The sequence below is a fragment of the Chiloscyllium punctatum genome, chromosome 11, assembly GCF_047496795.1.
Source record: "Chiloscyllium punctatum isolate Juve2018m chromosome 11, sChiPun1.3, whole genome shotgun sequence".
Classification (NCBI taxonomy): Eukaryota; Metazoa; Chordata; class Chondrichthyes; order Orectolobiformes; family Hemiscylliidae; genus Chiloscyllium; species Chiloscyllium punctatum.
This window is the reverse complement of record NC_092749.1, coordinates 32,796,685-32,823,293: the sequence shown is the minus strand read 5'-3', so window position 1 is coordinate 32,823,293 and position 26,609 is coordinate 32,796,685. Positions and strand designations below refer to the sequence as shown.

At 40.9% G+C, this 26,609-nt stretch overlaps 2 protein-coding genes across 4 annotated transcripts in view; one reads left to right on the top strand and one right to left on the bottom strand.

The window, feature by feature from the left end:
• Positions 1 to 26,609, bottom strand: part of LOC140482875 (apoptosis-stimulating of p53 protein 2-like) — a 170,914-nt gene that overhangs the window by 131,746 nt on the left and 12,559 nt on the right. The window lies entirely within an intron of this gene.
• The window catches only part of xpo5 (exportin 5), a 101,999-nt gene continuing 79,038 nt past the window's right edge, over positions 3,649 to 26,609 (top strand). For 2 of the 3 annotated variants that reach the window (XM_072580596.1, XM_072580595.1), the window contains exon 1: positions 3,650 to 3,940. In XM_072580596.1, the coding sequence (XP_072436697.1) occupies positions 3,836 to 3,940 (105 nt within the window). In that variant the 5' untranslated portion in view covers positions 3,650 to 3,835. Of the gene's footprint in view, positions 3,941 to 26,609 lie in introns of all 3 variants that reach the window. The other variant, XM_072580593.1, reaches the window with a different exon arrangement.

The window sequence follows — 26,609 nt, the reverse complement described above, 5'->3', positions numbered from 1 at the left end:
CAAATTGAGAAAAAGTTGTCACGTGAACTATTTAGTAAAGATGCCAGATAGATAGAAAAGGTATCTGATATGTGAACATGTTGAAACAGTATTATATGAGAGAGAAAGAACTGGTGAAACAGGTGTTAGTTACTGGCCCAGATTAAATCCAGATGATGTGGATTTTGATGTGCTTCAAATTTGTTTCAAAAATGAAGAAGCCCCTGAGGAGTGGGATAGGTTAGTAAGCTATCTGTCTTGGGAGCATAGAATGCAGTTGAATGATTTGTTACTGCAGTATAAGACATATGTAAGAATCAGATGGGGGAGGATTAATGCTACCGGACATGAATGCTGTTCCAATGAAAATAACAACCCTTTTGGTTTAATCATTTCAAAGCCAGACAGGTCCAGATGGAGGTGGAGGCCATGCTTGATGAGGACATCATTGAACCAAGCCAGAGCGAGTTGAGTTCACCAGTCATCTTAGTTTCCAAACTGGACAGGACTCAATGATTCTGCATGGATTATTGGAAGGTCAACAGTGTTACAAAATCAGACTCATATCCAATTTCTAGATTGGAAGACTGTATTAAGAAAGTTGGACAAGCGAGTTACATCACCAAGTTGGACTTAATGCATAGTTACTGGCAGGTACCTTTATCAGAGACAGCAAAAGAAATGTCTGCGTTTGTTACCCCAAATGGGCTATATTAGCTTGGGATGAAGAACGCATTGCCATATTCCAAAGACTCATGAACAGAGTTGTGGCTGAGTTAACAAACTGCGCAGTCTATATTAATGATGTAGTGATCTTTAGTAAATCCTGGAAAGGTCACATAGTACAGTTGACAGAGTTCTTTAAATGATCATGAGAAGCAAATCTGGTGATAAATTTAAATAAAATGGAATTCGCAAAAGCAGAATTGGGATCTAACATTGGTCATGGAAGGTTGACCCCACGGAATGCAAAGGTGAAGGCCATCGAGGAATTTCCAATACCAATCTCCAAGAAAGAGGTGCTTCGATTCTTAGAACTCAGGGGATTCTATTGGAAATTTGTTCCAAGCTTCAGCAGTGTAGTGGCACCGTTAAACGATTTGCTGAATAAGAACACAAAGTGTGGGTGGACAGAACAATGCTGGGATTCTGGATTAGTGGTGCTGGAAGAGCACAGCAGTTCAGGCAGCATCCAAGTAGCTTCGAAATCGACGTTTCGGGCAAAAGCCCTTCATCAGGAATAAAGGCAGTGAGCCTGAAGCGTGGAGAGATAAGCTAGAGGAGGGTGGTGTGGGGAGAAAGTAGCATAGAGTACAATGGGTGAGTGGGGGAGGGGATGAAGGTGATAGGTCAGGGGAGGAGAGGGTGGAGTGGATAGGTGGAAAAGGAGATAGGCAGGTAGGACAAGTCCGGACAAGTCATAGAACAATGCTGGGAGGCATTCGACCATTTGAAAGTCATACTAAACACTAAACCAGTCTTAGCTACACCAAACTTTTCAACAGTTTAATGTGTATGTCACAAACAATGTGTCTGAGACAGTTGTGTGGACGGATCACAACCTGCTTACATTTTTAGAATGCTTCAAAGACAAGAATATGAGACTGTTTCGTTGGAGTCTTATGTGACAGACTTTAAATGTAAAAATCATACATTTTGCGAATTGTAAGAATGTAATCACAGATGCATTAACTCCATCTTTTCATTCTGATGGTTCATTTTTTTCTTAAGGGGAGGTGTTATGAAGATGTGGGTGTACTGTACCTTTTAAAGAGTTAAAAGCTAACAACCACCTGACAGCACCAAGTATTCTGAAAAAAGATACAATGTAACATGTGGTCCAACTACCGGGGTTGCTCGGGTAGCTGGTTGTCTGGAAATGACAAAACAGATTTGAATTCGGCCAATCAATTTAAATTATACCCTGGAAAATACCAAATTCCAATCCAGTTTGAATTTAGTGTACTGACAATCTTAAAAGCTGATGACATAATCTGATGCTTTGGGGGGTATAAGACTAGGGAAAATTGAATATTTGACAGGAGAACTGCCAAGCTACCAGCATGTGAAGACGATCTGAAGAAAGAGCTCTCTTAAAAGGTACCTTTATTGATTAGTAACTCTGTGAAGCAGAACCCTGCAAAAATAAGACAGGAATATAGAGAAAACTGAAAGCTGCCAAGTTTTGAGATAAGAAGTTTTGTTTTGCAAACATTAATCGGGGTTTTATCAGACTAGTATTGTAGAAGAGGATGGTAAAAGGTAGGTTAAAGAAAGGACTTGTAAACAGTTGTGAGTTAATTATTCAATGTTATACTTTAAGAAATAAAGTTGTTAATTTTTACTTCAAATAATGCTTGGCCTCTTGAATTTTCACAGATGACTGCACAGGATAAATCTTTTCTGTATGGCTGTTTAAAAATAAGGAGGAGTGTTTACCCTGCATCGTAACACATCTAATTATTTGGAATGAGAATCGGTGCCATGTTCGCTCATTGGTTCGCACTGCTCACGCACTGTGGCAGAGACCTGGGTTCGATTCTAGCCTCTGGCAACTGTCTTTGTGGAGTTTGCACATTCTCTCCGTATCTGCGTGGGTTTGCTTCCGTTTCCTCCCATAATCCAAAGACGCGCAGGGCAGGTAAATTGGCAATGCTAAATTGCTCATACTGTTCAGGGAGTTGTAGCTTAGGTGCATTAGTCAGGGGCAAATGTAAAGTAATGGTGAATGGGTTTAGGTGGGAAACTCTTCGTAGGGTCAGTGTGGATGTGTTGCGCCAAACGGCCTGTCCCCACACTCTGAGGTTTCATTAAAAAAAACACAATGATCATCTGTTAGATAAACTGTCCCAAGTAGAAGCCACGAGCAGCTCGTGATTCAGGAGAAATACTAGAACTACAAAACGTGGAACATACTTTTTTTCTGTGACATTATCAAATCATCGCTAATCAGAATATTTCAAATTTGTCATTTGAGATGACAAATCCTTTATCAAGCACTTTCTTAAAATCACGAACTTCTCCATGCTGGTTACAATACGAAACTAACGCAGGATGCGGGAGAAACTCAGCAAATCTACCAATATATGTGCAGACGAACAATAATCATTGCGACTTGGGTGTGATTTAAGAATGTTCGGACTCGAAACATTAACTTTCCCTGTCCGTTTAGGAGCAGACCTGTTGAGTTTCTTCAGTGCTCTTCCCATGGTGCTTTTTCATAGAGCTTTAACAAATTTTCTAAAGTTTTAAAACATTAATGAGTAGACGAACAATATGTGAAAACTGGCACAGTGTAACAATAAAGACAGCAGCGTTGCCTGTACGACACAGGTTGTGTTTCCTTTAGGTCCGGTAACTCCATTGTTAACGTTGAATTTTGATGTTTTCACTCATTCCCTGACACCGCGCTCACGTATCAAGCAACGTCAACTTTGAAGATGAGTATATTGATCAAAATTTGAGAAACCATCGAGGTCGTGAAACTCATTCAAGAAGCAAAGACCACTAACATCCCGGTAAACCGTAAATTTGAACCGTTGAACTGTGGGAATTGTAGTCGGTTCCGGGCCGCGCGGTTACCCATAGGTCTCTGTGGACCGGAAGGTGGCGCCGGGTGGATCGGCAGCAACCAACGGTTTTCCTCGCTCCCCGTTTTCCCAGCGCAATTGCGCATGCGCGGCCGAGGCATTGAAGATCTGTCTGTTGCATGCCGCCGGTCCTTTAGACAATAAGGGATTGCGTCATCGCTCGTTCGTTAGTCCGCTTTTTGTGAATAGAAAATAGTCGCCGGTTGTCGTTGTTATCGGTGTACTTGTATCTCCAGCACAAAGGGGAACGGTGTGAAGACGCAGTCATGTCGGCGGATCAGATCACGACGTTGTGCGAACAGTTGATGAAGGCGGTAAACGTGATAATGGATGGAGGCTCGAGTTCGCGCTACCGGCTGGAGGCCCTGAAGGCGAGTTCTCCCTAATCGAGGAGGCAATAGGACACCTTTGTCTAAATTACACCACCTGTGCTCCAACCACCCCTCCCTCATTACATTTTCGTTTCTTTATTAATTTAGCAAGAAGCCTGATTTTCTTTTCGCAGATTTTATTTGCCACGTTATTTTAGCAGGAAGTTAATCAGCAGCTGCATTAAATGTGTTTTGAAGGTGCGCGTCTCAACCTTCTATATTAATTTTAAATTAATCCACGGCAAAGAAATACTAGCGCCTTTGGGACGTGCTTTGCGTTTCATTCATTCTGTGGAGTTGCTGGATCAAGAGGTGTTTTAGTGCCAGCAGCTACATGTATTAGCGATGCACGTAGGGAGCTGTCCCAAGCGTTTCGCATAATTCGTATCGGCGAATTTGACACATGAAGTTTCTGCTCTGTGTTTCCTTTCATTTTATCAGAATATTGGTTTCACTTTGTGCATTAAAAAAATTTCTTGCAGATATAGTTCACGCATAGTTCCTGTACATAATGCATATGCCGGTAGAGTTGTGAATTGATGAGTTTTGGAAGCAACAGTTAGTTGGTTATACCTATTGATCTATTTCACTTAAGTACTAAAATAATTTGCTACATATTTTGTCGTCTTAAAGTTGGAATGCCTTGATAGACTTTTCAGAATAATGTTTCTAGGCAGAATAAAGAAGTGATTGGTTAGTATCTGGAATATGTTGCCTGTGTGTGGTGGAAGCAGGGTCAACTGTACCTCACAAGAGGTTCACAGATGTACAGCATAGAAGCAGACTCTTTGGCCCAACTCATCCATGCTGACCAGATATCCTAAATTAATCTTGTCCTATTTGCCAGCATTTGGCTCATATCCCTATAAACCCTTCCTATTTGAATACCCATCCAGATGCCTTTTAAATATTGTAATAGTGCTAGGCTTCACCACTTCTTCTGGCAATTCATTCCATACACACACCAATCTCTGCATGAAAAATGTGCTCTTGAGACCCCTTTTAAATCTTTCTCCTCTCACCCTAAACCTATGCTGTCTAGTTGTGGACTCCCCCCAACCCAGGGAAAAGACGTTGTCTATTTACCCTATCAATGCCCTCACAATTTTAGAAACCTCGATAAGGTCACCCTCAGCCTTTGACACTCGAGGGAAAACAGCCCCAGCCTATTCAGTCTCTCTCTGTAGCTGAAACCCCCACATCCTGGCAACATCCTTAGAAATTTTTCTGAAGCCTTTCAAGTTTCACAACATCATTCCTGTAGCGGGTAGACCAGAATTGCACACAATATTCCAAAAGTGGTCAAACCAATGTTCTGTACAGCCGCAACATTCTCTCCCAATTCCTATACTCAATGCTCTGACCAATAAGTGAAAGCATAGCAAACACTGCCTTCACTATTCTATCTATTTATGATTCCGGTTTCAAGGCACTATGAACCTGCACTCCAAGGTTTCTTTTTCAGCAACACTCCCCAGGACCTTATTGTTAAATGTATAAGTCCTACCCTGAATTGCCTTTCCAAAATGCAACACCTCATTTATCGAAATTAAACTCCATCTGCCACTCAGTGACCCATCTGAACAAGATCCCATTCTACTCTGAGGTAACCTTTGCTATCCACTCACCTCCAATTTTGATTTCATCTGCAAACTTACTAACTACACCTCCTATGTTCATATCCAAATTGTTTACATGAGTGATGAAAAGCAGTGAACCCAGCACTGATCCTTGTGGCGCACGACTGGTCACAGGCCTTCACCACCCTCTGTCAATTATCTTTGAGCCAGATCTGTATCCAAATGGCGAGTTCTCCATGTATTCCATGTGAACTAACCTTGCTAACCAGTTTACAATGAGGAACCTTGTTGAACACCTTACAGAAGTCCATATAGATCATATCTACCACTCTGCCCTCATCAATCCTCTTTGTTACTTCCTCAAAAAACTCAATCAAGTTTGTGAGACATGATTTCCCATGCACAATGTAATGTTGACTATCCCTAATCATTGTTTTTACCTTATCCCTAATCAGTCCTTACCTTTCCAAATACATGTAAACCCTGTTCTTTGGAATGCCCTCAATTTGCCCACCACCAATGTCAGGCTCACTTATCTGTAGTTTCCTGGTTTTTCTTTGCCAGCTTTCTGAAATAGTGCCAGCCCGTTAGCCAACCTCCAGTCTTACGGCACCTCACCTGTGACTATTGGTGATACAAATATCTCAGCAAGAAGCCCAGCAATCACTTCCCTAGCTTCCCATGGAGTTCTAGGGTACACCTGATCAGGTCCTGGGAATTTATCCGCCTTTGTGTTTAAGGCATCCAGCACCATCACCTCTGTAATATGGACATTTTTCAAGATGTCATCATCTATTTCCCCACATTCTCTATCTTCCAAGACTTTCTCCATAGTAAATGCGATACAAAATAATTGTTTAGTGTTTTCCCCTATCTTCTGTGGTTCCATACATAGGCTACCTTTGAGGGGCCCTATTCTCTCCCTTGTTTTGTCCTTAATGTATTTATAAAATCCCTTTGGATTCTCCTTAACCCCTATTTGCCAAAGCTATTTCATGTGCCCTTTTTGCTTTCCTGATTTCCCTCTTGTATACTCCTACTGCCTTTATACTCTTCTAAGGATTCACTCGATCTATCCTGTCTCTACTTGACATATACTTCCTTTTTCTTAACCTAAACCTCAATTTCTTTCGTCATCCAGCATTCCCTACACCTACCAGCCTTTCCTTTCAACCTAACAAGAATATACTGAATCTGGATTTTCATTCTCATTTTTGAAGGCTTCCCATTTTCCAGCCGTCCCTTTCCCTGAGAACATCTGCCCTCAGTCAACTTTTGAAAGTTCTTGCTGAATACCGTCCAAATTTGCCTTCATCCAATTTAATCTTCAACTTTTTGATCTGGTCTATTCTTTTCCATCACTATTTTAAACTATAGAATTATGGGCTCTGGCCCAAAGTGCTCCCCCACGAACACCTCAATCATTTGTCCTGCCTTTATCCCAAGAGTTGGTCAAGTTTTGCACCTTCTCTAATTGGTACATTCACATACTGAATCAGAAAACTTTCTTGTACACTCTTAACAAATTCCTCTCAATCAAAATCCTTAATACCACAGCCGTCCCAATCTATGTTTGGAATGTTAAAAACTCCTACCATAACCACCCTATTATAATAGATAACTGAGATCTCCTTAGAAATTTGTTCTCAACTTCCTGCCCACAATTGGGTGTTCTCTTGTACAATCCCAATAAGGTGATCATCCCTTTCTTATTTTTCAGTTAATGTTATTCCAAATAACTTCCTTGGACCTATTCCCAGGAATATCCTCCCTCAGTACAGCTATAATGCTATCCCTTATCAAAAACGCCACTCCCCTCCTCTCTTGCTCCCCTTTCTATCCTTCCCATAGCATTTGTATCCTGGAACATTAAGCTGCCAGTCTTGTCCATCCCTGAGCCACATCTATGTAATTGCTATGATATTCCAGTTCTGTGTTGCTGAGTTCATCTGCCTACCCTATTATGCCTCTTGGATTGAAATAGATGCAGTTTAATTTACCAGTCCTACCCCGTTCTCTGTTTTGCACCTTTCTGCCTTGACTGTTTGACTTGTTCCTTTTCCCAACTGTCCCAGTCTCAGTTTGATTTCTTTCCTCACTATCTCCCTGGGTCTGATTAGCTCAAAGAAAAATAATGCACTGTTGTTGGAAAAGACAGGTGAGTTGCACCAGTAGAATTATTCCTTCAGAAGGCCTGTAGCTGCTTCTGTGACCGTTGAGAGATTCCAGTTATTTTGGGATGTGAAAGGGAAACTGCTTTCAATTTTGGAATTGGTCAACATTGAGACAGTTGAGATCTGAATTTGTTCCTGATGGAATTGACTAGCCTCAGTAATTAAATATCTGTACCAATTTCTGATTTCATGAACGACAGCACAATACAATTCACAATTCCACACATTTGAACCAAACTGGTGGCTAGTGAGAAAAATTGAGACAATGTAGATTTTTTTTTGAGTTATTTTCTGTGGTAGTGTTTACTTTTGTCTGGGCTTGCTACTGCCTGATCTGGGGTGGCTTGGATATTAAATGATAAAAATGAAAAGTCCCTCATATTGGTTGTATGATGGATGTTTGTGTGTATTCCAGGCTATAGCATGGACTTAAATTATCTTTAACATCCTTGTGTTGTTTGAAACTCTCCAATTGCAGTCTTACACATAACCACAGCAGTCTACTTCAGGCATGTCACTTTGTTCATAAGCTTCCATTTGATAAACTTGAGGTCATCCTTCAAAGGATTGATGAGCTAGATGTGGTTGGCATGTAGACCTTTTGCTTCCTAATCAACATGTTCAGAAAGATGTTATTACACACCTCTGGTATGGGTGAGACCCAGGCTTCTTGGTCAAAGGTAAAGGACACTACGTCTGCACAACAAAAGGGTGTATTGAATTGAGGTTACAACCGGATCCGTCATGATGTTTGGATGGCAGATGAGGCTTGAGGGATAAATGGCCTATTTCTAATTTGTATGTTGGTATATTTTTCTTGAGATGCTAAACTGAGGCCCATCTGCCTGCTTGAATGAAAATATAAGATCCCAAGACACTCCTCTGCAGATGATCAGGAGGGTTATCCCTTGTGTTCCTCTAACATTTATCCTTTAATTAACATCTCAAAAACAGCTTATTATCATATTGTATGCAGGAGCTTGTATGCACATTGGCTACTACATTTCTGACATTAGAATGGCCTACACTACTATTTTGTGTTTCTACGTGCTCCATTGGTTGTGAAGCACTTTGAGATGTACTTTTTGTGAACAGTTCAATATAAACACTTAATCTTTTTTGGTTTGCTCAACCTGGAAGCATGTGCCATGTCCTTCGGAGAAAGGAGTCGGTCATCCTTCCTGCTGTGCCTTTTGAAATGTTGATTTTGAAACTGAAGAGAGCCAGAAAAGTGGGTTTTACATTGGAGAAAAGGTGTGGAGGAGCATGCGGAGCAGAAGAGATGGTCAGGAGAAGTCTACAGGATGAGGAAGATTTGAGGTCATAAATAATATTGCAAAAGACCGAGAGAAATCTTGTTTTTAGATAAAATAAATAGGTTCAGAATAACTATTAATTGCAGAATATAGGCCAGTCCTGCTGAAAGCAAAACCAAGAAAATAAAATTGAGGACATGAATTCATGGTCTGAGGTTTTTGAATTCCATGTTGAGCTCATAGAGCTGTTAAGTAGCAAAATGGAAAATGACCTGTTTCTCTGATTTGTGGAATGTTGCACCAGACCGAAGACACAAATTTGAACATAAGAAGAGGCAGGATATGCTTGGAGACTGAATAAAGGTGTTCTGCAGAACAGTCAACCAGTCTGCATTTGGACTTCCCAATGTGGAGGAAACTGTATTCCTGATTGCTGCTTCAAGTGGAAAGGAGTGTTCGGAGCCTTGGACAATGATATAGAATGAACATAGGAACAGGAACAGTCTGTCAAACAGTCTGTACTCCACCTGTCAATGTAATTATGGACAGCGATGTTTGAAAAGATTTGTCACTCAGGTTGATGGATAATTGAACACGTCAATGACTTTTACCCACCCCATCCTTAACCCTGTATGCCATTCGTAATCAGGAATCCTATCAATCTGTGCCTTGAGTATATTCACACCAAATGTCCATAACCTTCCGCAGTAGAGAGTTCCACAAATTCACAACCTTGAGATTTCAGGGAAAAAAAAATCTCTTCTGTCAGACCTAAGTGTCATCTTATTCTTAACTTGCGCTCCTTGGTTCGCAATTCCCCAAACAGGGGAAACATCTTAGCTGCATCTAGTCTGTCTACTTTGTTTGTTTGTTATGCCTCATTAGGGTTGTGTACTGGAAATGAAGCACAGAAGTCAAAATCACAAAAGTGAAAGATTTCAAAAAGCATGCAAAATTCGCCCCCCCCCCCCCCACCTGACTTTCTGACCCAGGTTAACAGAAACCATGGACCAGATTTCTGAACTTATTATAAATAAATTCTCGCTGGATCTTATAAATGAAAGTAAAGAATGGGAAGGCAGTTCACGGGTCCATGTTCGAAAGATTTGCAGAGATGATTCTTGTGCTAATCAGAATACTTCTTGATCTTCATTCCCTCTATCCTTTCCCTTGCTTGCAGAGATACAGGGTGACTAGTTCGCACTAAGAAAGGCCTCTGACTTAACAATTAAAAGTCACAGATACTGCTGAAGGAGAAAACAAACTGGTTTTCTTAGGCTTAATTTGTTTTGTTGCTGCAGATAATGACCTGATAGGGAGAAGCTATCTTGTTCACAGCCCAGAACTGTTCAGCTGCTTGAGAGCCCATCTCTGATTGGCAGGCAGAAGACCTTTACTATCAATTGTGGTATTATTGTTAAACTGTTAATCCAGAGAGTCAGGTAATATTTGAGGGGCCTGGGCCGAAAGCCTGCCACAATAGATGGTAGAATTTAATCCAATACAAGTTCAGTGGTGGAATTCGGAGCCTAATGATGAGTATGAATTCTTTGTTGATTGTTGGAAAAGACTCACCTGGTTCACTGACATCCTCGAGGGAAGGAAAGCTGCTGTCCTGACCTTGTCTAGCCTGCGTGTGACTCCAGACCTACAGCAAAGTAGTCGGTTCTTAAGGCATGGCAATTCATGCTGGCCTAGCTAGCCATGGCCTCATCCTGTGAATGTTGCTGCCTTAATCTCAATTTGTGCACCCTCCTGGGCTCTCGCTCCTCTGCAAACTTGCCATGCTTGTTGAACTGGCAGCTGTGTGAACAACACTTTGATCTCATCAAGTTGCTTGATTTCAGAAGTGTAGTAATCTGTCAACAATCCTTGGTTTTAAGTTACTTTTCATTTCAGTTCACAGTCAAAAAATGTAAAAATTAAAACACATGGTCTTTACATTTTCAATAATATCTCCTCCTTTTGAAGAGAATGCATTCTCCATTTGCTTGATCACTTTTCAAAGACGGTCTCATTATCCCAGGACAGATCTGGTGAGCATTTTTTTTGGGTCTTAATAATGATCACCGACTGCCAATATGAGAGAAATCCATATATTTCTGTTCTTTTTCTGTCTGTTAACCAATTATTAATCCATGACAGTATATAATCTCCTATCCTACGTGCTTTAGTTTGTCTAATCAGCCTCCTGTGGTGGCTTTATCAAAAGTATTTGAAAATTCCAAGTGTACTATATCTGTTGGATCTCCAATATTGGGTCGGCACAGTGACTCAGTGGTTAGCACTGTTGCCTCACTGTGCCATGGATGCATTTGATTCCAGCTTTGAGTGACGATGTGTGGAATTTGCATATTTCCCTGTGCCTCTGGGTTTTCACCCACAGTCCAAAGTTGTGCAGATTAGGTGGATAGGCTGTGCTAAATTGCCCATACTGTCCAGGATTGTGCAGGTCTAGTTGAATTAGCCATGGGAAATGTGAAGTTAGAGGGATCGGATGGGGTGGGTGGGTCTGGGGTAGTATGTTCTTCAGTGTCACTGTGGACTCGATGGACTGAATAGCCTGCTTTCACACTGTTGGGATTCCACGATATTAATTTTGTTCATATCATCAAAAAAATGTTCCAAGCCCACGTTCATCAAACACATGCAAATCCATGTTGACCAAGCCCAAATTTGTATCATCTTTCAGGTTTCTATGTATTCTATCTTTTATAATTGATGCGAGCAATTTCCTATGATTGACGCAAGGCTAATGGGTCTGGAACCATTTTTCTCTCTCACACCCTTGTATAGTGTGTTTCATTCCAGAATCTGTAGAGTTTTGACAAATTATAAATGCATAGGCTATCTCTATTGCCCACCTCCTTCAAAACTCCAGAATGTAGATGAGTGGATGCTGGAAATTCAACAATTTTCAGCCTCATGAATTTGTCCAGTGCAGTTTTGTTATGAATGCTAACTTCCTTCAACTCCTAGTTGTCCATTATTATCCGTTTCTTATACACAGTCTTGACTTTTGATGCATTTCCCATTTCACCTCAGCAAATTTGTGCCTCATGCCATCATTATTTTCCGGATTCAAATTTAATAACTTTGCTTCAAAATGAGCCAATTCACTTAGATCTTAACATAATGTTTCAATCATTTGTGGCCACTCATTTCTTAATGGTTCTGTAACAAGAACATTGTGAATTAGTCCATTTTCATGACTTAAAATTCAATTTAAATTTGTGTCCAAGTTGAAGAATCATCATTTTGCTTTAGAAAGCTTGACTCCACAATTTTCTGCTTGGTTGGTTTGCCCAATCTATAGGTGAAAGTGAGGACTGTGGATGCTGGAGATCAGAGTCGAAAAGCATGGTGCTTAACAAGCACAGCAGGTCAGGCAGCAACCGAGGAGCAGGCAAAACCATGTTTTGGGCATAAGCCCTTCATCAGTCCAGTCTATATACAGGTTCAACTCAGCTACGATGACTGTTGCCCATGCTCCATGCTTATTTCATCTCCTGACTCGTACCGTGCCCTTCATTACCATTACTGTTTAGTGAACCATAAATGAACTCTAACCCATATCTATTCACCTTACTGTTTCTTATTTCTACCCAAACAGGTTCCGCACACTTGTTTTTCTGATGCGAGATCCAGTCGTCTTAACATACTGATCTCATCTTTTACTAAAACAGCACAATTCCACCTCCTTTTTCTTCTCGGTCCTTCCTAAATGTTGTTTATCCTTAAATATTCAGTTCCCTATTCTGGTCATGATGTAGCCTTGTTCTTCAATGGCATTTAGATTGTACCATGTATGATGATTCGTGACTTTAGATGGTCTGCCTTGTTGTAGATGTTACATGCATTCTGGTCAAGTGCTATGAACTTTGCCCTTTTTGATGCCATTCCACTTTTGAAGCAGACTTGATTCTCAGCTTTGTTTTTCCTGTGCTTTAGTCTCCCCAGTATATTTTAGAGTTCCTGTTAAGAATGTTACTTACTTCTGTAAGACCATAAGAGATAGCAGAAATAGGAGCCATTCAGCCCATCGAGTCGGCTTGTGCCATTCAATTATAGTTGATATGTTTCTCAACCCCATTCTCCCACTTTCTTCCATAACCCTTGATATTCAAGAACCTATCTATCTCAGTCTTAAATATTCTTAATTACCAGGCCTCCACTGCCTTCAGTGCTAATGAATTCCAAAGATTCACTGCTCTCTGGCTGAGGTAGTTTCTCCTTATCTCCATTCTAAAATGTCTTCCCTTTACTGTGAGGCTGTGCCCTCTGGTCCTAATCTCTTCTATCAATAGAAACCTCTTCCCAACAGCCACTCTGTCTCGGCCATTCAGTATTCTGTATGTTTGAATTAGATACCCCCCCCCCCATCCATCTAAACTTCAGAGATCCCAAACGTTCCTTATATGTTACAAATGTTTCTCATTTGGGTTATTCCTCAAGTCCTATCCATATGACAAGCTAATTTAAATTCAGATGAACAACATAAGCAAATTTGCCTGTGAGGCTCGAAGTTCCTGTCCCAATCCCATTAAAGTGTAACTTCTCAAGCTTGTACAAGTCCCACCTGCCTGAAAACTGGTCTTTGTTACTCAAATCAGATGTCATTCATTTTGACACCAGTTCTCTAACCATTCATTCAGTTGGTGAATGCTCCTGTCTTTGTGATCTGTAGCATGTGGCACTGGAGTAATTTTGAGAGGAGGTCTTCTTGAGGTCCTCCTTTTTTAATTTCCTTCCTAACTCTCTCAAATCTGGCTTCACGACCTCAAGCCCATTCCCCTCCCAAGACTGGAGTCCTGCATTTCCTCTGTTGCATACTTGTCCTTGGCACCAGCGAGGCAACATACCATCCTGGAATCCCATTTATTGCCACAGAGATTCGTGTCTGTTCCCAACTAGTGAGTAAGCCTATAATTATTTTTCTTCCTCCCCCTCCTCCTTCCACCACCCTTGTACAGTTGAATGGACATGTAAGTTTAAAAAAAAATGTTAAACCTCTCACGATTCCATGGGTGGGGGTTGGGTCAGTGAAGGGCAAAGAGTTCAGTGTTAAGTGACCCAGGGAATCATGAAGGGAATGGTCAGTTTGGAATGCTGACAGTAGAGGAGAGGGAAAAGACATATTTGGAAATGCAATGCTTGTTACGGTGGCTAATGGGGTGGAAGGTGAGGGTAAGGGATGAAAGAGAAGTGATGAAAATGTGTCAGGATTATCATCCATGCTGTTGTGGGGAGATCCTTGGTTGAGGAATAAGGAAAGTGTGTCAAGCATTAATGTGGAAGTAGAGTCATCAAACAGAAGCAGTGGAGAACAAGAAACTGGAAAATGCAGAAAGTAGGGCATAGGTAAGTGTCATCCAGGTAGCTGTGGGAATTGGTAGGTTGGTGATAAATACAGTCTGTCTCCAGAAATGGGGGTAGTGAAGTCAAACTTAAGAATCCGAGATGAACTGTGTGATGAGAGAAGGATGGAAGTTGGAAGCAAAATTAATGAATTTTTTTTCAGCTCCTAAAGAAAGAAGGAAAGTACACTGATAAAGTAATCAGTATATCAGAGGAAGTGTGTCGGAAGCATACACTTGGAGATAGGGTCAATTAGTACTAATGGAGAGAAGTCAAGTGTGTGAATGTGGTGTCACATGGAACTGTCTGACTCTTGGATTGTGGTGCAAACAGCAAGCGAAACTGAGGACTGCAGATGCTGGAGATCAGAGTCTAGATTAGAGTGGTGCTGGAAAAGCACAGCAGGTCAGGCAGCACCCGAGGAGCAGGAAAATATCTGTTTTGGGCAAAGGTCCTTCATCAGGAATGAAGTCCAATGTCTTCGAGATACCTGCAATTGTGGCTAGATTTGCTATATGAACGCTGGAATTTCAGTTGGAATCTGTGTGGATGTTTGGAGCTGGATGAAATCATTTCAGGAAGGAGATGTGGCTGTGAAAGTGAATTTTGGTAAACACTGGAAAGGAATTAGAAAGCAGTGAAGCTGAGCAAGCTGAAATATGGAACAAAGGTGGAAATCTTGACGAGCAGGACTTCATGGTAATGATTCTGGAAGAGCAATGACAGTGGATTAAATATCAAATCAAAAACAAAATACTGTGCAAACTTAAAATCTGAAGTAAAACATACGGAGCATATTACCAGGTCTGAAAGCATTTATATGTAGAGAGAGAAGCAGGGAATGTCTTGAGTTCAATATGACTTTGTTTTCATCTGAAGAGAAGTAGAAATGTGATGGGTGGAACACAATGAGCAAGGTCAGTGAAAGGCTGGAGACGAGAGATGAGAGATAGTAGTTATCACTGAACAAAAGGTCCAGAGAAAGGAAACGATCCTTTTCTAAAAAAAAAACGGAGGTAGGTCCAGACCAGGTGTTAGCAGATAATAGTTCAGCTCTGCTGAAGGTAAAACCAAGAAATCCAGATTTTGTGTTGGGTGGGGGAGACATATCTCCATATCGAGTTTTAGTAGTAAACTTAACAACAGGTGCAAAATGTGCCCAGGATAGAGAACCTTGATGTTGTGGTATCCAAGCCTGAAGGACACAGCTCCTTGAGTTGGTCTGAGGTGATCATAAAACAACTTGAGGAAATAACCGATTAGATGTTGTCATGGCTGAACTTTGGTATTATTCATTTGTTAAGGGCAATGCCCTCTTGGTAAATGAGGCTGATCATATTGCCCTTGAGTCAATAGAATATTCAAATTTCCAGAACAAACTATTTATGTTGTGGATTTGTTTCAGTGGTTTGTTTTCAAAAGTATAAACAATGCAACCAATAAAATGAAAAATAACTTTGAATATTCAACTTAATCTGCTTGATTGGTTTGAGCCAACAGTATTTGGATAGATTAGGCAAACATTCTTGTGCCACCTCTTGGATTTCTTGTCAGCTTTTGAAAGCATGCAACCAATCAAATTTGTTGAAGAATTTAAACGAGAAACTTTGATGACAATCCAACTCTACATCAATGATTTCTTTCACAAGAAGACCCAACAATTATTGTATTGAGCATTTAGCCCACATTAAGAATGCTGCATCTCATCAGCAATTGTGTACTTCTTAGCTTGCTTTTCATTCTCAATATGAATGGTTAATTGTCGATCTGAGAAGTTTGCGGACAATATAATGCATCTGGACCTCATCAGGAATAAACAAGATGATCATCGGCACTTAGTTTGTAAAATGGTGCAGACATTTTTTGTTGTTTAAGTTTATAGTTTTTTGAATTTTATTTTGTTATGGAATATCAAGGAATAATAGACTTGAGGAAAAAGTCCATTCATGATGTTCCATCAAGTTTCATGACATAAAGATTGAAATGTTAATCTGTATGTATCTTTGTATCAAACTAGATAAGTTGAATTTGAGGGAGCAGTGCAAAGATTTGGTGGCCAAGAAATATATTTGGTCCAACTTCAGAAAGTTAAAATCTTTTCAAGTAGAACCCACAATCAGGTAAGGATTCCTGATTGTGGGTCCTACTTGGCTATAGTTGAGGAATACTATTCTTTTTGGATATCCATCCTGATGATGTCTGAAAAGTATACTCTTCAAGATTACAAGCATGATTGAAACAGTTTGGAAAGGTGTTTGAGCAGATCTATTTTGATCTATATTTGAAGAACCTTAGTGAAAGTAAAATATGTTATGACCATGAGAATTACCTCCTGTCGAAGTGCGACTGTTGGATTCATTCGGGGAAAAGGGTACATTTCTTAAAAGCAGAAAATGTGTGTTCTTGCACTGCTTCATGGCCTCCATTTTAACCGCTTTTATTAAGGGTTTGAATGTATGAAGCTCTGATGCGTGATAAGACTTGTTGATTTTAAACTGTCAACTATTTAAGTGTTCCAAAATAGTTCTGTGATGGGATAATTTTTACTTTGTTATGATTCATTTGCTTGTAATTTTTAATGAACAAGTAATGTACCTGAATGAATTTCTGTACTGACAATAAATTGTAATTAAATTGACTCTTGAATTTAATGAATATTTTTCACCTTTTCTTTCAGCAAGAGTTCACTGCCACTTGCATAGAAACAGCTTTTTTGATAAAGAACAAAAGTGGTGTGGACTTTTCGCTTGATCATGCACAATGAAACACTTTTCTCACCAACTGAAAGTAGTTTTGTGACTTCATGGTGTGTGCACATTTTTCTCTCAAGTAAATAACAATATGATACTGCATATGTTTTTAAGATCCAGTAACAGGAGTAGGCAATTCAACCCTTCATAGGCAATTCAACCCTTCAAGCCTGTTCTGCATTTGCGATCCTTGCTAATCTCATTTTAGCCTTAACTCCATTTTCCTGCCCAGTCTTTATAACATTTAAATCCATTACTAATTAAAAATCTGTCTATCTTCCCAAATTTTCTGAATGCCCCAACATCCATCTCACTTTGGTTCCAATCCTTTTCAGAGAAGTAATTTCTCCTCATCTGTTTTAAATCTGTTCCCCTTTATCCTCAAACTAAACTTATTGTTCAAGTTTGCAAGTAAAGAACACATGAGAAAACATTGTCTCCCTGTCTACTTTGTCGGTCTCTTTTAGCATCTTGTATACCTCAACCAGATCTCATTCTTCTAAACTCCAGTGAATATAGGCCTGAACTGTTTAATCTTTCTTGAAAAGAAAAATCGCTTATTTCTTGAATCAACCTTCACTAAAACTGCTTCCGATACAAGTACATCCTATCTCAAGGGGACCAAATTTGCATGCAGTGCTCCAGATCTGTTCTCGGTAATGGCTTGTGTAGGTGCAGTGTAACTCCCTCCTTTATACTTTATTTCTGTTGCAATAAATGCCAAATTTCCTTTTGCTTTTCTTATTACCAGTTGTACCAGCAAGTTTCCTGCAATTCATGCAGGAGGACACCAAAATCCCTCTGCACTGAAGCATTCTGAAGTTGCCCTTAATAGTAAGTTGCCTTTCTATTCCTCTGATCAAAATGGACACCCTCTGACTTATTCATGTTAATCTGCATCTGCCAATTTCGATCTGTGCATATAACCTTTGTGTCCTTGGTGAATTTCTTAATTATTCTTGCAGCTTACTTTTCCATCTGTTTCAGTGTTGCCTGCAAATTTGTCAGTAGTACTTTGTATCTCTCCATTCAAATCATTAATGTAGATTGTGAAGAGTTGAGGCGTGATTAGATTAGATTAGATTACTTACAGTGTGGAAACAGGCCCTTCGGCCCAACAAGTCCACACCACCCCGCCAAAGCGTAACCCACCCATACCCCTACATCTACATCTACCCCTTACCTAACACTACGGACAACTTAGCACGGCCAATTCACCTGACCTGCACATCTTTGGACTGTGGGAGGAAACCGGAGCACCCGGAGGAAACCCACGCAGACACGGGGAGAACGTGCAAACTCCACACAGTCAGTCGCCTGAGGCGGGAATTGACCCGGGTCTCCGGCGCTGCGAGGCAGCAGTGCTAACCACTGTGCCACCGTGCCGCCCAACGTGCCGCGTGTGGCACTTCACTGTTGTTGTCAATCTGAGAAAGACCCATTTAACCTGACTCACACTCTTCTATTTGTTTGTTAATCTTCAATCCGTGCCAATACATTACCCCTAACTTAATGTGATCTTATCTTCTGTATTCACTTTGTGTGACACCTAATCAAATGCCTCTGAAAGTTCAGATGTACGACATCTACAGGATCCCCACTATCCACGTTGCTTGTTACATCTTTAAAAATATCTAACAAGTATGATTTACCCTTCATAAAACCACGCTACCTCCGGATTGTATTTTGACTTAGCAAATATTCTGTTATTACTTTGTGATGGATTCTAACAATTTCCTAATGACGTATGTTAAACAAACTGGCCTACAGTTTCCAACTTTGTTATTCCGCTTTTGAATAAGGATTTGATAAAGCACTTTTCTAATCCACTGGAACCTTTCCTGCAACTTAAATTTTGGAATATTATAATCAATGAGTCCATTATATCTGCTGCCACTTCCTTTTAAGATCTTATAGTCATTTGGGCCCTAAGGAATTTCCTGTCTTAAATTCCAATGGTTGTTCCATACTTTATCCCTATTGATGATTATAATTTTCTCCCTTTCTATAATGTTTGCATTACCTGCTACTGTTCAGTTGGTACTGGTGTGCACTGAAAACAATGTTTCACTTAATGTGCTCTGCATATGAAAAACAAATATCTGGATCAAATTCAGCACATATTTTGTTTAAATGCTTTAAAATAGTGGAAAGTTGTGTGGATTTTTTTTTCTTTCAAACTACATTCAATAATGATCCTTTTCATATTGTTCACAGGAATAATTGGATGCCATGCGTCCTTGTTTGCTTCTGAACATGAGCATCAAGTTTCACAAATGCTCTGTCACCTGGCTTTAGTAGTGTGGCTCTGAATTTTATATTTTGTTTTGCATTTGTTTTCAATGAGCTTTTCTGCCCTCTGATTGCATTTGTGCATATGTTGATTGTTAGCTTCACTGGGCCACAACTTAGGTGAGCACAATTAGGTCATTAGCTACATTGAGTTTGCCCCGCTTTTGAGCATGGCTGATATGCTCCTCAGCCCTATTCTCCTGTCTTCTCCCTGTAACGTTTTGTTCCACTTAATAATCAAGAACCAAACTTTTTTTGTTTCTTAAATTTGCGCAATGATTTGGCCTCTTCTGTCTTTTGTGGCAATGAGTTCCACAGATTCACCACCTTCTGACAGAATAAATTCCTCCTCATGTCAGTCCCTTCACTCTAAGGCTATGCCCTCAGGTCCCAGTCTCTTCTCCAAGTGGAAGTATTTTCTTCAAGTCCACTCTATCTAGGCCCCTCAGTTTTCTGTAAGTTTCAGTCAGGTACCCCCTCACCCTCTATACTCCATTGAGTATAGATCGAGTTTTCACCCGTTCCTCAAATGACAAGCTTTTCATTCTCAGGATTATTCTTGTAAATCTCCTCTGGACCCTCCCATAGGCCAGCATGTCTGTCCTTGGATAGGTCCTTGAAAACCGTACACAATTTTCTAAATACAGTCTGACCATAGCCTCATACAGCCTCAGCAGTACACCTCTTCTGTATTCGAGCCCTTTTGAAATAAATGTGAATGTTGCATTTTCCTTTACCTTCAGCTCTACCTGCAAGTTAACATTAAGGCAATCCTGAGGTAGGACTCCCAAGTCCCTTTGTACTTATATTTCCAAAGCCTTTCCCTGATTAGAAAAGAGAATAGAATCTATTCTTCTCAGCAAAGTGCCTAACCTCACACTTTCCCACATTGTATTCCATCTTGCGCTTCTTTTCCCACTGTCCTAATATAAGTCCTTGTGCAGCCTCCCAAAGCTGTGACCACCCCATGAGAAAGGCATGAGGATAAACTGCGAAGATGAGTGTAGCTTGCAGCATTTGTGGAACTGAGTGAGGAATTGCTCTGTAATTGTTAACAACATAGTGCAACACATTTTAAAAACTTGATCCCAGTCGTTACGGAGCACTGCTATCATAGTGTGTGTGAGTCTTGATTTCTCCATTAGCTCTGAATGTAGTGTAATGTATTATTCAATGAATGAAATTTTGTAGTTTCTGAATTTACTGACCTCATTTCTATTGAATGGGGGAACGTTGTCACTCGCTTGAGGGATGGTCCAAAAATCAGGTCATACTTTAGGTTGACTGCTTTAGTCGAGGTGAAGTACATGTAACTATTTCGGAAACTGGAACCCTATTGTGGTTACAGGGAACAGATGTAACAGCGAGATCAATGTGAACTTGGAAGGAATGTAAGAATTTGGTTGTGTTGTTTGATATCATAAACACTATTTCATTGTTTATGCTCCACAATTTAGTATATTCCTGGGAATCATATCTTTTCCTGAAGGAGGTAATTATGTTGACAATTTCTCCTGATGGCTGTCATGTTAGATTTTGAACATGTTCTCCGGCTGTGGAGTGATGTTAGTTAGTAATGTCACTTCAGATGTGGAAGCAGCTCACTTCAAATATATGATCTTGCAATGTATTTCGACCATGCTCTCGCAATCATGTTTATATTCCTTAAATTTCATACAGGTGGAATTTTGCACCATTGTCTAACTTATCCAACTTTCGCACCACATTTACATTTACACAGTCAAGATGTTGTTCATCAAGTTATTCCCCCAACTTAAGTAGCACCCAATTGTTGGCAAAGGATGACATGAAAGATGAGTTGGATCAGTTGAACTTGCCTGTATTAATTTTAAAATAGAGCTCTTGTAGTATGATCCACTGTTATTTTTGAACATTATTTGTTGTATAGATTGTTGTACAGACTTACCAGTGACCTTCAATTGGTTATTGCCTCAAAATTGCCATTATGCATGTTGAAATGGAAGTGTAAAGCACTTGACGTGATTGGGAGTGCTTTTGTCTGTTGGTCAGGAGCCTTGTTTTATGGGCCTGACAATTGTTGGCTAATTTGCTTTGTCCTTCTACTTGAGAATTGTGCTGAAGCCAGCTGGACTTGTCTCCGTGACCAGCAAGATAGAAGAAAAAAACCATACAAAGTGATAAAGATTAAAAGCTGACAAAAGATAACCAAAAAATAACCAAGAGGCAGCAAATAGATGAGGGCAAATGAAGAAAAATGAACAGCAAAAACGTCCGTCAATGGGGAGAAAGATGGCAAAGTGGACACAGGTCCCTTTTGAGAACGAGGCTGGGGAAATGGCAGAGGAGCTGAACAAATACGTCCTGATGAATTTCACATTATCAGCATTCTATAAATACTAAATCATCAAGGGACTGAAGAGAAGTGATGGGAATAAGCAGAATAATGATCAATAGAGCAAAAGAACGAGGGAAACTACCCATCGTGCTGCTCTGAGAGGTGTGGCTGGGGATGATGTAACCTGAGGGTCACCATACCTCAGGTGACCTGGTTTGGGGGGGGGGGGGAAGGGAGGTGAGGAGTGTCCCTTATGGTAGCCTCAGCCAGTGCAAAGATTTTCAGGGCTTTTTGAAGAAAGAAGCTATAGAGATTATGAATGCGCATTCCTTGTGTGAGATATTGTGTTATAGATTATCTTTATTAACTTGCTCACCACTTGCTTTCTTCACTTATACTGGGTTCCTGTTCAGTCATTCATGACCCTTTACTAACCTGTTGTTTACTCTTAACATGGTTTCTTTCATTCATTCATTCATTCATTCATAAAACTGCAGTTCTGTCGTATATTTTACTATCATAAGATAGACCAAATTCAAGCAACCCTTTCAACCATTACTACCTTTTCACATAGAATCATAGAGATGTACAGCATGGAAACAGATCCTTTGGTCCAACCTGTCCATGCCACCAGATATCCCAACCCAATCTAGTCCTACCTGCCAGCACCCGGACCATATCCCTCCAAACCCTTCCTATTCATATACCCATCCAAATGCATCTCAAATGTTGCAATTGTACCAGCCTCCACCACTTCCTCTGGCAGCTCATTCCATACACGTATCACCCTCTGCATGAAAACGTTGCCCCTTAGATCTCTTTTATATCTTTCCCCTCTCACCCTAAACCTATGCTCTCTAGTTCTGGACTCCCTGACTCCAGGGAAAAGACTTTGTCTATTTATTCTATCCATGCCCCTCATAATTTTGTAAACCTCTATAAGATCACGCCTCAGCCTCCAATGCTCCAGGGAAAACAGCCCCAGCCTGTGCAGCCTTTCCCTATGGCTCAAATCCTCCAACCCTGACAACATCCTTGTAAATCTTTTCTGAATCCTTTCAAGTTTGACAACATCTTTCCGATAGGAAGGAGACCAGAATTGCACGCAATATTCCAACAGTGGCCTAACCAATGTCCTGTATAGCCACAGCATGACCTCCCAACTCCTGTACTCAATTCTCTGACCAATAAAGGAAATCATACCAAACGCCTTCTTCACTATCCTATCTACCTGCGACTCCACTTTCAAGGAGCTATGAACCTGCACTCCAAGGTCTCTTTGTTCAGCAACACTCCCTAGGACCTTACCATTAAGTGTATAAGTCCTGCTAAGATTTGCTTTCCCAAAATGCAGCACCTTGCATTTATCTGAATTAAACTCCATCTGCCACTTCTCAGCCCATCGGCCCATCTGGTCCAGATCCTGTTGTAATCTGAGGTAACCCTTTTAGCTGTCCACTACACGTCCGATTTTGGTATCATCTGCAAACTTACTTACTGTACCTCTTATGCTCGCATCCAAATCATTTATGTAAATGACAAAAGTAGTGGACCCAGCACTGATCCTTGTGGCACACCACTGGTCACAGGCCTCCAGTCTGAAAAACAACCCTCCACCACCACCCTCTGTCTTCTACCTTTGAGCCAGTTCTGTATCCAAATGGCTAGTTCTCCCTGTATTCCGTGAGATCTAAGCTCACATGGGGAACCTTGTCGAATGCCCTACTGAGGTCCATATAGATCACATCGATATGGCACGCAGAGGGTGGTAAGTGTATGGAATGAGCTGCCAGAAGATGTGGTGAAGGCTGGTACAATTGCAACATTTCAGAGGCATTTGGATAGGTATATGAATAGGAAGGGTTTGGAGGGATATGGGCCGGTGCTGGCAGGTGGGACTAAATTGGGTTGGGATATCTGGTCAGCATGGACAGGTTGGACCGAAGGATCTGTTTCCATGTTGTGCTTCTCTGACTCTGTCATCTACTGCTGTGCCCTCATCAATCCTCCTTGTTACTTCCTCAAAAAACTCAATCAAGATTGTGAGACATGATTTCCCACACACAAAGCCATGTTGACTAGCCCTAATCAGTCCTTGCCTTTCCAAATACATGTACATCCTGTCCCTCAGGATTCCCTTCAACAATTGCCCACCACCAACGTCAGGCTCACTGGTCTGTAGTTCACTAGCTTGTCCTTACCACCCTTCTTAAACAGTGGCAACATGCGAGCCAGCTTCCAGTCTTCTGGCACCTCACCTATGATTATCGATGAGACAAATAACTCGGCAAGACGCACCAGCAATTACTTCTCTAGCTTCCCACAGCGTTCTAGGGTACACCTGATCAGGTCGTGGGGATTTATCCACCTTCACCCATTTCAAGACATTCAGCACTTCCTCCTCTGTAATATGGACATTTTGCAAGATGTCACCATCTATTTCACTACAGTCTATATCTTCCATAACCTCTTCCACAGTAAATACCGATGCAAAATACTCATTTAGTATCTCCCCCATTTTCTGCAGCTCCACATAAAGGCCGCCTTGCTGATCTTTGAGGGACCCTATTCTCTCCCTAGTTACCCTTTTGTCCTTAATGTATTTGTAAAAGTCTTTGGATTCTCCTTAATTCTATTTGCCAAAGCTATCCCATGTCCCTGTTTTGCCCTCCTGATTTCCCTGTTAAATATACTACTACTGGCTTTATACTCTTCTAAGGATTCACTCGATCTATCCTGTCTGTACCTGACATGTGCTTCCTTCTTTTTCTTTAACCAAACCCTCAATCTCTTTAGTCATCCAGCATTCCCTTTACCTACCAGCCTTTCCTTTCACCCTAACAGGAATATAGTTTCTCTGGATTCTTGTTATCTCATTTCTGAAGGCTGCCCCTTTTTCAGCTGTACCTTTACCTGCGAACATCTGTCCCCAATCAGCTTTTGAAAGTTCTTAGCCTTTCTCCAATTTAGAACTTCAACTTTTAGATCTGATCTATCCTTTTCCATCATTATTTGAAATCTAATAGAATTATGTTAGCTGGCCCCAAAGTGCTCCCCCACTGACAGCTCAGTCACCAGCCCTGCCTTATTTCCCAAGAGTAGGTCAAGTTTTGCACCTTCTCTAGTAGGTACATCCACATACTGAATCAGAAAATTGTCTTGTACACACTGAACAAATTCCTCTCCATCTAAACCCTTAACACTATGGCAGTCCCAGTCGATGTTTGGAAAGTTAAAACCCCCTACCATAATACCCTATTATTCTTACAGACAGCTGAGGTCTCCTCACAAGTTTGTTTCTCAATTTCCCTCTGACTATTGTGGGGTCTATAATACAATCCCAATAAGGTGATCATCCCTTTCTTATTTCTCAGTTCCACCCAAATAACTTCCCTGAATGTATTTCCAGGAATATCCTCCCTCAGCACAGCTGTAATGCTATCCCTTATCAAAAATACCACCCCCACCCCCTCTCTTGCCTCCTTTTCTATCCTTCCTGTAGCATTTGTATCCTGGAACATGAAGCTGCCAGTCCTGCCCATCCCTGAGCCATGTTTCTGTAATTGCTATGATATCCCAGTCCCATGTTCCTAACCATGCCCTGAGTTCATCTGCCTTCCCTGTTAGGCCCCTTGCATTGAAATAAATGCAGTTTAATTTATTAGTCCTACCTTGTCCCTGCCTGCCCTGACTGTTTGACTCGCTTCTGCTCTCAACTGTACCAGTCTCAGATCGATCTCTTTCCTCACTATGTCCCTGGGTACCCCCCCACCTTACTGGATTAAATCCTCTCAAGCAGTTCTAGCAAATCTCCCTGCCAGTATATTAGTCCCCTTCCACTTTAGGTGCAATCCGTTCTTCTTGTCAAGGTCACTTCTACCCCAAAAGAGATTAAAGAGATTCCAATGATTCAAAAATGTGAATCCTTCTCCCATACACCTGCTCCTCAGCCATGCATTCATCTGCTCTATCCTCCTATTCCTGCCCTCACTAGCTCATTGCACCGGGAGTAATCCAGATATGACTACTCTCGAGGACCTCCTTTTTAAATTTCTGCCTAACTCTCTGAAATCTCCCTTCAGAATCTCAACCTTTTCCCTTCCTATGTCGTTGTTTCCAATGTGGACAATGATCTCTTGCTGGCCCCTCTTTCCCCCGTGAGAACGTTCTGCACCCTCTCTGAGACATCCTTGATCCTGGCACCAGGGAAGCAACACACCATTCTGCCTTTTCGCTGCTGGCCACAGAAACGTACCTCTGACTAGAGAATCCCCTAACAATTGATCTCTTGGAACCTGACGGACCCCTCTTTGCATTAGAGTCAGTCTCAAATACCAGAAACTTGGCTGTTCGTGCTACATTCCCCTGAGAATCCATCACCCCCTACATTTTCCAAAACTGCATACCTGTTTGAAATGGGGATAGCCACAGAAGACTCCTGCACTAGCTGCCTACCTCTCTTACCTTTCCTGGAATTAACCCATCTATGTGACTGTATCTGAGACTCCCCTCTCCTGTAACTGCCATCCATCACATACTGTTGCTGTTGCAAATTCCCCATTGCTTCTAACTGTCTCTCCAACTGATCCATTCAATCTGATAAGATTCACAGCCAACAGCGTTTATGGCAGATTTAATCCACAGTAATCCTTAAACTCTCTTTAAACTCCCACATCTGACCAGAAGTACATATCATTCGATTAAAGGCCATTTTTGTTCCTTCACAATCTACAGACCCAGAAATTAACACCGTCTTATTTCTCTACAAACACTGCCCCAGGTTAAGAGAATAGTTATGGCTTGTATTGTAAGTTTAATCAAGAGACATATCTCTAAAAATATATGATCAAGAAAGAACCCACTCTACTCACTACATCTTCAGTTCTTTTTGGCCTTTGTGACATAAGCAAGTGTTTAGGCCTATCTACCTCCTGAGTAAGTG